Raw genomic sequence first — 12,546 nt, 5'->3', positions numbered from 1 at the left:
GGAAAAAAGTGGGAGCTGAATTTGCAATTCTTTTCAACTCTGCATACGTTTACTGGCCTTCCAGAGGATAGAAGATTCATTTTTTGTAAGGGGAAAGAAAAGACGGAAAACATTCTCAGGTATATTAGACAGGGAGAATTTCATTCACAGTTTGATTTTCTTGGTTGAGGGATATTTTGAGCCATATAAATGGGATAACCCTACAGTCTCAATTATAAACACTACTGAGAAGCTCCTAGCTCATTTAACAAAGCTGCTACTGGGAAATAGAAGATTTTTGGAGAATCAGTTTGAAAACTGTCCGATTTAAAGATCCTTCTTCCTATGGCTAAGGAAAAAAACATGTATTTTTTTTTTATTCTTTGTGTAATGAGAAATTTGAGGAGATTTATTTCTACTCACATTAACTTAAAGTTGAGAGCCTCAATATGACAGATGTCACAAATTAACTTGAGGACCAAAGCATTATGGACCATTGATGTAACTTTGAAGAGTTTAGAATAAATCTCACTCTCCCTGATATAAACCTACCTTCATCTAAGCAAGCAAGTTATAAGAATTCTAATTGCAGTCAGTGATAACTATACAAATCTGCTTTCTAGAATTTTCAATAAATTCTGCCTTCAAAACAAAAAGAGTATCTGTTGGATACCATGCCCGCATAGCCACATCTAAGACAAACCACCATTTCAACTTCTAGTCCATACCTTTCAGTACAAATACTGCTTAATGTTAATTTAGTTGTTTGAATTTGGTTTCCGATACATCAGGAAATGGTCACTAATTTTTCCATGAACATCTAAAAAGGTAAGAGCAAACCTCATTTTTAAAGGCTTTATTTTTAATATTAGTCTTAACTGGAGAAAATGGCTTTTCAATACACAAAATTTTGCATGTATTTGTTTATGAACTTTCCTTTTCTGGGAAGTTTTTATCAGATTCTCAGTGGGATACGTGACCCGCAAAGGTTAAGCACCACTAGCCTAAACTTTTGCCACATGTTTGTTCTGCCTTCTGGCATTCCTTCTTCCTGTGTGCCTGGTTTTTGACCCCCTAGGGTCCTGCTTTTCATTATTCATGTAGGTCTTGATGCTGGCCTGCCTGCCTCGGAGCTCACATTTCCTCAGTACTGCTCTGGCCTGGCCTCTTGCCCCCTCCCCAAAGCCCTGCCTTGGCCTGGCCTGCCCTGGGTACCCTCACACCCACCACTCACTAAGCACTGTTTTAAATTAGCCAGAAATGCTCTCATTGAAGGGAACATGACTTTTATTTTAGTAAATTAAACTTACAGGTAATAAATAATAATGTCACCTCAAAGAAGCACTAACTTCCTTTTAGGAAATAGGTTGGAAATTGCTTTCCCCGGTCCTATAAACGATATTAACTTTTTCTCAGAGTTGACTTTTTCCTGACCTATGGATATTTTCATCCACCGAGTTTATATATATACAATTCATCATCAAGCCCAGTATGTCAATACTGATTTAACCATATAAACACATACACTCAGACACACACATCAAGAATTTTAAACATTAATTAATTTTGGTTTCACTAATAAAATATTGTGCTAAGTAAGGTTTGACCATGTAGCTATAAATTCATGTGTTTTAAGCTAACTGATCTTATGTGATATGTACTGATCCTATCTTGGCATTAATCCTAAGTAATATTAAGTGTTCTCCATTCAGATTATGTTTAAAAGTTTTTCCTATGCATGATTAACTATTTCAGTCACTTCACTGTGTTCTTTTGCAATGTACAGGGTAACAATTAATTGGCTTTCATGGATAGACACATCCTGAAACAGAATGTGCCCTGACTCATTCCCCTCTTTCAACTAAGCAATTTCAAGCATCCTTTTGAGTTCCTATTCTCCATTTAAATACAAAAAACAAAAAACTGTTAATGTTCAAGTGGTAAAATTCCTATGCAAGTCAAGATTTCATAAACACATTAGAATAAAATGGAGCTGCCCGATAAAACAAGATTCCATTAAGTTCCGAAGAGAAAATTGAGAAAAACCAAAGCTCATAAAACAATTCAAATTGTATTTGTCTTAAACATTAAACATCCAGTATTTCCAAAAATTCTCCTTTCCCCACCTTCACATCAAAATCTCCTCTTACATCAAAAATATTTTATTTTTACTAAGCATCTAGGACAGTCGTTATTACCCCAATGCACAGCCATGCATATAGCCAATCCCCTTAATTGGCGCATTCTTAAATGAGAGGTTTGGCTAATTGGAATGCTTGCTGTAGAACAGATGGGGCACTGGTGTTGAGACTCTGTCTTAATTTATTGTCCTGGGGTTTTCCTAATTACCCGCTTAATTGGCACAGCCACACCACTTTGAAATAATAATGTACCGCTAATTATCACCGATTTAAGCTTGCTAATAGCTTATTCTTACCAGCTAACTTCAAGAAATCAAGCAGAGAGCAGGAACTGCCACAGGGAAATCACTCTGCCTGGGCTGGTTTAGACAGTTACATAAGTGCAGTGTCCTTTACAGCTGTGCTGATTTGGTTTCTGCCCCACAAGACTAAATAGTAATGTTTTTCTAGACATTCAAAGGAATGGTAGCTCTTCCTTGACTTTCTCAACTTTCAGAGACCTTTGTAACTGGTGTGTATCAATAACTCCAAGTCTCCAATGAGCTCATTATTAGCATTCTACATAAACAGAAAACAAAACAAAACAAAACAAAACAAAACAAAACAGGGCAGGTTGAACAAGTACAATCACATCACCCAAATATAATCAAAGGAATCCAAAGCTATAGTTTAGCTTCCTTCCTTCCAAGCCAAAAGACTGACATACTCTATACTTCAAGCTTAGCACAGCTGGTAGAGCCAAGGACAGACATGGATGTCCTTCATCAAATGTTCGAAATCGAGCAAGGAAAAGGGTATTAAACGGAAGGGTTCTCTTTTAAAATGAATACAGAGGAGGAAGGGGGAGAAAGAAAACAGACAAAAGGGTTACAGATTTGGGAATTCAGAGAGAAATACCTGTATTTAGGATAAGATACTATAATTTTGCCTAAGTTTACACCTATTCTGCATCTGTTTTAGGTACTTTTTCAGGTCAGATTCCTTAGAAGCAATACCAGAGGCAGGAATTTGGATGCAGAGGATTCATCAAGGTAGCACTCTTAAGAGAAAGGTAGTGAGAGAAACAGGATAGAGTGGGCAGGAAGAAGGTAAGTCAGGATGCAGTCCCAGCTTCAACCAGATTGTACAGGGAGTGTGGAAGCATGGATTGCATCACATATCTGGCCACATCACGTTGAGTAAGGGCAAGCCTTTTATCCCCCTGTGTCAGACCCTGCTTACGAGCCTCCGCCAAGGCGGTGAGGCAGGTGGGAAGTTAGCCCCCTCTTTCAGATGGATGAGATGGTGTGTAGTCCTCCTCCACACAGACTAGAACTGACCTGTGTAACCTGTAGGATACTACAGAAATGACAGTGTGGGACTTCCAAAGCTAGATCATAAAAACACTGCAGCTTCTGCCTTTCTCTCTCTTGGATTATTTGCCCCTGAGGAGAGTCAGCTACAGAGTGCGAAAACTCACGAAGTCATTGTGACGAGACAGTGAGGCCTCCTGCCAACAGCCTTGTGAGTCGCCATCTTGGAAGATAATAGCCAGTTCCACTCAAGGCTTCATAGGATTGCAGCCTCACCTGGCCTTGGTAGCAATCACCCTAAGAGACCATAGCCAAAAGAAACCCTGAGCCAAAACCCCATAGCTGAGCTGCTCCCAAATTCCCGACCTACAGAAAATTGGTTAATAAATAGTTGTTGTTGCTTTAAGCCACTTTGTTTTGGAATGACTTGTTAAGTAGCAAGAGATAATGAATATAGATGGCTCCAATTTGTTAAGTGCAATTCCCCAGAGAATAAGGCAGCTGTGCATTATCAGCAACCAGGAGAGAGCAGCCAGAAAGCAGATAAAATGGCCAGGTAAAGGGATGTGAGTAGGGCATCAGCAGCATCCACTACCGTAATTACCTCTCCTATGAAACGTTTCCATTAAGCCTCCCATACGACTTACAGTGTCATGTCATGAACTCAATTATGGACATTTATATTTTTAAAAATGGTAGCTGGCAACAACCTATAATTCTAGACCTAGTAAAATATTCTTCAAAAATGAAGATGTGTTCATAGGGCACCTGGGTGGCTCAGTTGGTTGTGTGTCCGACTTCGGCTCAGGTCATGATCTCATAGTTTGTGAGTTCGAGCCCCACATCAGGCTCTGTGCTGACCACTCAGAGTCTGGAGCCTGCTTCGGGTTCTGTCTCCCTCTCTCTGCTCTTCCCCTGCTCACATGCTGTCTCTCTCTCAAGAATAAATAAAGATTTAAAAAATTAAAAAAAAAAAAACAAAATGAAGATGTTTTCAAACAAAAGTTGAGAGAATTCATCACCAGTAATAAGCAATGAAAAATATACAAAAGGCTAAGGCAAAATGATTCTAGATTGACACATGGAATAAAAAAAAAGCACCACAAAGAATAAAATATAGGTTATTACAATATTGACTATTTTATTTTTTTTTAATTTTTTTTCCACGTTTTTATTTATTTTGGGGACAGAGAGAGACAGAGCATGAACGGGGGAGGGTCAGAGAGAGAGGGAGACACAGAATCGGAAACAGGCTCCAGGCTCTGAGCCATCAGCCCAGAAATATTGACTATTTTAAAACGATAACAATAATATCTTGGAAGATGTTAAAACATTGTTAGAAGTTATTTGTTAGGAATAGGGTAATGGAAGATAGGAAGAGGGTAATGGAGTGAAACTATTTTAAAGTTCTTATATCGTTCAATGAAGTAGTAAAAGTTCTACTTTAAAGCAGATAGTAAAAATTAAAAATGCATATTGCTATCTCTATGGTAACCATTAGAAGAATAATAAAAAATGCAAGTAAAAAAAGCCATGAAGATCTCAAAAAATATTATATACCTGTTAAAGTCAAAAGAAGGCAAGAGATCCACATAAGAGTGAAACCATATGGTATCTGTCTTTCTCTGTATGGCTTATTTCACTTAGCATCACACTCTCCAGTTCCATCCATGTTGCTACAAAAGGCCATATTTCATTTTTTCTCATTGCCACGTAGTATTCCATTGTGTATATAAACCACAATTTCTTTATCCATTCATCAGTTGATGGACATTTAGGCTCTTTCCATAATTTGGCTATTGTTGAGAGTGCTGCTATGAACATTGGGGTACAAGTGCCCCTATGCATCAGTACTCTTAACAGGAACCCATGGGGGAGGGGAAGGAAAAAAAAAAAAAGAGGTTAGAGTGGGAGAGAGCCAAAGCAGAAGAGACTTTTAAAAACTGAGAACAAACTGAGGGTTGATGGGGGGTGGGAGGGAGGAGAGGGTGGATGATGGGTATTGAGGAGGGCACCTTTTGGGATGAGCACTGGGTGTTGTATGGAAACCAATTTGACAATAAATTTCATATATATAAAAAAAAAAAGAAGGCAAGAGAGGAGGAATAAAGAATAAAGAACATGGGGTAAAGAGAAAACAAAGAACAAGATGGCAGCCTTAAACCACTTCAGGATACTATATACCCCTGCAAAAAATTGACTACACATCCCAACTGAAAAACAAAAAAGTAATTAATGATCACTTAATAAATACTGTTGGGTAGTTAAAAAAAAAGCTAACTGGTCAAATCATACATAAGTCAACAATAGTTATATTAACACAACCTGAAAAGAATTGATTGGATAATGGAAAACTCTGTAAATTAAACTCTGTTTTAAAGCCTGGAAATATTTTTGTTAGGATGCCATAAATCTAACATAATTTTAACAACAAATTTTGGGGCACCTGGCTGGCTCAGTTGGAAAAGCATGAGACTCTTGATCTCAGTGTTGTGAGTTCGAATCGAGCCCCACACTGGGTATAGAGAATACTAAAATAAATAAATAAATAAATAAATAAATAAATAAATAGCAAGCTTTGGACAACAATTTTTTATAAGATGTACCACTAAAGATACTAAGTCTAAAGTAAACTGTGACAATATAATTTAAAGACTATGACTTCTTTATATGTAAAAATGTATTTTAAATTGTTAACCATAGAATAGTGTTTATCTTCATTTACATTGACAAAACAACAGATGCATTTTACAATTTTCTATTTTTCAGCTACCAGAGCAATTATATTAACTTACAGAAACTCTTGTGTGTGTTTTTTTGTTTGTTTTAGTTTTAAATTGCTTTAAATTTATAGATAGTAGTTACTGTTATAGATATTCTCATGGGAATTACCCAAGGTAACTAAGAAAACCTAAAAAATACTGTCATGGATACAATGCTAACTTACAAAAACTAACTCAGAAAATATTTTTTTAACTTTACTTTTTTATGAATCGCACAAAACAGTGTTTGTTAATGATCTGGATGGGCTGACTGAGAACTCATTTTTCCCTTATCTACTTTTTTTTTACAATAAACTTTCATTTTGTTCTAATTAATAACTAAGTTATAGCAGAAAGTCCCAAGTCAATAAGTCTTTTCAGCAAATTATATTTTATCTCTATCTGGATAATCACTATATCTACAATATACCATAATGAAAAATTATCCATGCTTAGCATATGAAATAGCAAAAAAAAGTTATTTAAAAATTGAGTACCATTAGTTCTCACAAAAATTTTGACTGAAAGAGTATTAACTATGTTTTTATAAGGAAAATATAATTAAAAAAACACTTTTCGCCTAAACTTTAAAATAATGTATATGTGTATATTTATTTATATGTATATACACACAAACACACACATATTTTCTCAGATACAGAGAGTTAAAGAATACTCCTCTGTCCCTGGCATACTGTCATAACTTATACTTGAAATAGAATATTTATTTATTTTTTCATCCTTCAGCCTCTTTCCTGTTTTTCTATAAATATCCATTCTAATATATTTAATATAAGTACTTTGCCATATCCTCTCCTTGAAAAATATATACTAATTTTTTATATATTTGCTACTAATTTATAAAAATGGTATTGCACTGTTATTCTCATTCTATTTAATATATTTTTCTCTTTAATCACAATGATATTTTTTGATGCATGAAAATGCATTCTACCCTTCTGACTCATAATATTCCAAACTAATATATTTTATTTTTCTTGTTATGGACATATAACTTGCCTCTAACTCTCAGCTACCACAGATATGCAAGAATTCTCCTTGCGAATATAAGCAAGAGTTTCTTGGGATACAGGCTAAGGTAAGGTAGACAAGTACATAGAGTATACGAGTTTTATAAGGTACAGCAAGCTTCTTGCTAGAATGGCTGTACCGGTGTACCATGTGATCATTCACATAGAAAATCGAATCCTATCAACTGATCAACCATTAGAATGGAGTTCAGAAAAGTATCCATATATAGCATTTTAAACACATCTTTGTCCAAATCAGTCTATTCGATATTCATGTCACTTGTTTGGCTATTCTATGCACACTGAGATGGGCTTGGAGAATGTTTGGATTATCATAACCTGAGTCAGAGGGTGACTCCAATTACATCCAGCTTTGTATGTGGTATCTGCCAGAGCAAATCCAAACATGTACTGCTAACTGCTATCTAGCTAACAATTGATTGTCCTTTATCAATTAGTAAGGACAATTAGAAATATTTCACTTTCAGCTCGTAAGAATATCTTCACTGTTAGACCTCAGGGCAACTCTCCCACTCCATGACAGACAGGAGCCCTGATCATTTGGATATCCTACAGGACGCCATGCTGATAATAAAATATTGATCACATCATCCTAGTTGCCTTAGTAGACATGTTCATGCCTCTGGTGGGGAAAAATACTGACATTTCAAGTGTTTGACAATTCAGCAGGGGTTCTAAATGTCTAGTTGTCTGGATCTTAATGGGTTATTCTAACATAAAAGGCAAATTTCTGCCTTATGATGACCTAGCACTCAGGAAGAGGCACAATGCTTTTTGGGTCCCTTTGAATATTAGACAAAACATAACATACACTTGAGTGTTGCTCTAACCCAAATATAGAGTAGCCCCAAGGAGCTTTTGTATGAGAAAGAAAAGTCTGTAGCTTGGAATTTTGCAAACTGTTCTGATGTTCAGTCCAGATGACCCAGCTCATCCATTCAAAGGTGCCTTAGAGTACAAGTAGCAAATGAAGATGCTCTACAGAAACCCTGGGATGTTATGATCTCATGGTTCGTGAGATAGAGCCCTGTGTTGGAGTCTGTCCTCACAGCATGGAGCTGCTTGGGATTCTTTCTCCCTCTCTCTCTCTCTGCCCCTCCTCTGCACATGTGTATGCTCTCTCTTTAAAAAATAAACATTTTTTTGAAAAATGAATTGCTTAAGTGAGCTCATGTACAATACTTCTGGTTGTTTACTTTGTGTGGCATGATACTTGTCTATGATGGACCTACTCTGGTTCATGGGTAATAGCTAAAGGTGGCTGGTTGTTTAGGGATACAGAAATACATGAGTCTGCAAGGTTGGTGACAAGAAGTCTATTCAATGGCCTGGATAGATACTTATAGAACTTTCCATTCACAAGAGCCCCTCATTACTCTTGAGATATTTCACTTGTATTGGGTTTTGTTTTGTCTTTCCAACAACTGAGTTGTTTTGATGGTGAAACAGACATGACCTTTAAAACCTTAAGATCTTCCTTAGCTAGGTTTTATTAGAAGAATCACTCTACACTATACCTAGCCACTACATGCTATATACACTAGCTAAAGCACATTAATTTCTCAAATACAAGAAAAGACTGCTGATCACTATAGATGTTTAGAAGAAAAAAGAACAGCTAGTTTACATGCAAACAAAGTGCTACTTCTTTTGAGCTGCAGCAAATAGCGAGCAATAGCCCAGATCTTTATCCCAAATTATAGTCCATCTGAGAAGAGAATGAGGCAATTAAGAGCACTATCCCAAAAGGAAAGAAACAGAGTTTACATTCTAAAGAGTAAAGCGATGTAAAATAGTGAGGCTGCCATAAGATATTATTAGAAATAACTATTTGAGGGGGCACCTGGGTGGCTTGAGCATCCGACTTCAGCTCAGGTCATGATCTCATGGTCTGTGGGTTCGAGCCCCTTGTCAGACTCTGTGCTGACAGCTCAGAGCCTGGAGCCTGCTTCAGATTCTGTGTCTCCCTCTGTCTCTCTCTCCCTCAAAAATAAACAAACATCGGGGCGCCTGGGTGGCGCAGTCGGTTAAGCATCCGACTTCAGCCAGGTCACGATCTCGCGGTCCGTGAGTTCGAGCCCCGCGTCAGGCTCTGGGCTGATGGCTCGGAGCCTGGAGCCTGTTTCCGATTCTGTGTCTCCCTCTCTCTCTGCCCCTCCCCCGTTCATGCTCTGTCTCTCTCTGTCCCAAAAATAAATAAAAAACGTTGAAAAAAAAATTAAAAAAAAATAAAATAAATAAACAAACATTAAAAAAAAAGAAATAACTATTTGGATTAATAAATGAATATAGAATTCTCAGTTTCAATTCATTTCAAAAACACCCACCAAGAAGCTAGTATTTGTCAGGGCATACAGTGGGCAACAGAATGCAAAAATAAATAAAATAACAGTTTCCTTTAATTTTAAGAGTTTTTCAGTTTGACTGCCAATTATCAAGCAAAGAGATATAGATGAAGGCTTTAATTTAACATGTGAAACAGTGACGGGGGCAGTGGTAGAAATGTGAGTTATAGAAGCAAGCCACTCAATGCTTATCATTTTGAATCAATGTATAGCCATTTTCAGCATTCCAGATTAAAGGTATAGAAACTTCTTATCTAACCATTTGTTAAATACTTGCTTAATAGACAGTAACACAGATTTCATCATTTATGTGAATTCTTTTTCTCTCTTGCATCACCCAATACAGTAGACACTAACTATATGTGGAATTTAGGCTAAAATCAATTAAAATTAAAAATGGAGTCATCAGTCACACTAGCCATATTTTAAACTTTTTTTTTATGGTAAGATCTACTTTCGTAACAAAATTTGAAGGGTACAATATAGTATTGTTGACTACAGGGAGAGGGAATTGGGGAAGTATTAACTAATGGCATAAAGTTTCAGTTGAGCTAGATGAGTAAGTCCTAGAGGTCTGCTGTACAATATTGTACGCTAGCCACATTTTAAGAGCACAATGACCATACGTGCCTATTGCCCGCCATAGTGTATTATAGCAAATGTCCCTTATCACAGAAAGTTTTATTGGTCTCACAGGTTGTACTTATCTTCCTAATTAACTGAATAGGAGCAACTGCTGAGTTTTAAAAGTAATTAATGGTGATCTTTTTTTCTTCAATAGTGTATTTGGTTCTACTTAATTGAATACATTCTATTCTGTTGAAAATTAATGGCTTACTTTCTTTTCTCTTTCTGGTTGTAAAACAAATGTCTTACTTTCTTCTGTTGGCAAGTGTCTCTTCACCATTTCTTGGAGAGATCTTCATCCCATGCTTCTCTTTGCTTCCCTCAAAAGAACAACGGGGGCTTTGTGTAGGTGTTCTGATTGGACGGCCACAAATCTTACTGATCTTTCAAAGAGAAAATATTAAAAGGCAGTTAGAAACCTTCCTCCATCCTACCTGAGAATGTAATATTTGCTAGAGTCCAAAACAATGTAATGTTCTTACTTACACTTCAATATTAACTTTTAAGACATAAAATGTTTGTTAATTTTCCAAAGGGGGAATCAAATTACCTGCATAAAATGGCAACCATGATTATTAATTGATGCTATGCACATATATATGTTTTGCATGTATATATACGCAAAGTACATGAAGCAAACGTATGCAGAATAAGAGAAGTATATTAATAAACTTGCCTGCTTGTATAAATAAGACTACTTAACCAAAATAGGTATTTTATGGTTTATATTCAATTTATGACAATCACATAATTGTACTGAAATTTTAAATGAAATAATTTGCTATTAAATATGCAGTCTGTTTTCTAAATGAGTTCTAAAGGTAGTTTTCTTCTTAAGGTCTTGTTTTTTATATTAGAGAGAGAGAGAGAGAGAGAGTGCAAGCGGTAGAGAGGGGGAGAGGGAGAGAGAGATTGAGAATCCTAAACAGGCTGTATTCTCAGTGCAGAGCCCAATGTGGGGCTCAATCCCATGACCCTGGGATCATGATGTGAGCCAAAATCAAGAGTCAATCATTCAATCAACTGAGCCACCCAGGTACCCCTTAAGATCCTCTCTTAAAATAATAATGAATACATTTGTATAGACATTTCATTTGGTAATTGTTCTATATCTTCTTCTTGTATTTTGAGAGTGCTAGTATAGTTGTTTTTCTAAAATCTAAAATCGTTTTTCTAAAATCAAATGAAAGAGTAAAAAACTTATCTAGCCAAGATCTTTATATAATTTACATAATTATCATTGAGAAAGTAACTAATTAATTGGACATATTACCATGTAGAGCATAAAAAAGACTCACACAATACCTTAAAGAGGTGGAGTACTTAAAGAAGTAGAGTAGTATAATTGCAAATACATAAAAACATTGCCTAGGAATCAGGAGACTTTGGTTCTTGTCCTAATTTTTCCATCTTAAGCACTGAAATCTTGAAAACAGTAGCAGAACTTCTTTGAATTTGATTCTCTTATATGTAAGATGAAGAAATTAGAGTAAATTATTCCCAAGTTCCATTAAATTTATCAATTTCTTTAATTTTCCATGCAATGAGCATTAAAGGAATTATGCACTAATTTGTTTATTTAACCCATATTTATCTTGTTTCTTATATTTGCAAAGAAAATGTATTAGAGGTTAGAAGAGAAAAAAGGCAAAAAACTGAATTTTCTCCTAAAAGAGAAAACTAAGCAGGCTCTGAGCTCTCGGCAGCATCCCATGCAGGCTCCTCATTGTCACCACAGAGCCCAACACAGGGCTCAAACCCACGAACCATAAGATCATGACCTGAGCTGAAACCAAGAGTCAAACGTTCAACTGACTGAGTCACCCAAGTGCCTCAGAGCAGGTAAATGGTGAAGAGACTCCTAAAGTAGTCCTGAGGGGGAAAAAAGTTATTTTGAACTGTAGTAGTGGCTATGTTCATGAAGAGAAAGATTCATGAATTATAGAGAGAAGTAAAATCAACAAGGCCAAATCCAGAACACAGACAACACCAAAAGTTATGGAAGATGGAGGAAGAACTGTTATCCATTGCTGGTGGGAACGAAGAATGGTATAGACAGTTTGGAAGACAGTTTCGTGGTTTCTTACAAAATGAAAATTATCCATAGGAATTGAAAACTGATGTCCATACAAAGACCTGCACATGGATGTTTACAGAAGCTTTATTCATAATTGCCAAAACTTGGAAGCAGCTGAGATGTCCTTCAGTAGGTGACTGGGTAAAACTGTGGTGCATCCAGATAGCGCAATATTACTCAACACTAAAAACAAATGAGCTATTAGAAAAGACATGGAAGAAACTCAAATGCATACTACGAAGTAAAATAAGCCATCTGACAAGGCTATAAA

At 36.3% G+C, this 12,546-nt stretch overlaps 1 protein-coding gene across 1 annotated transcript in view; it reads right to left on the bottom strand.

The window, feature by feature from the left end:
• GPC5 (glypican 5) overlaps positions 1-12,546 on the bottom strand; it is a 682,201-nt gene that overhangs the window by 352,571 nt on the left and 317,084 nt on the right. The window contains exon 4 of the mRNA XM_047075274.1: positions 10,448-10,581. Within this exon, the coding sequence (XP_046931230.1) occupies positions 10,448-10,581 (134 nt within the window). The remainder of the gene's footprint in view (positions 1-10,447; positions 10,582-12,546) is intronic.

This window comes from Lynx rufus, unplaced genomic scaffold, assembly GCF_022079265.1.
Source record: "Lynx rufus isolate CCGP_SWC_20201006 ecotype Redwood Valley unplaced genomic scaffold, mLynRuf1.p SCAF_1, whole genome shotgun sequence".
Classification (NCBI taxonomy): Eukaryota; Metazoa; Chordata; class Mammalia; order Carnivora; family Felidae; genus Lynx; species Lynx rufus.
The sequence above is the reverse complement of the archived record's forward strand: the minus strand, read 5'-3'. Positions and strand labels throughout refer to the sequence as shown.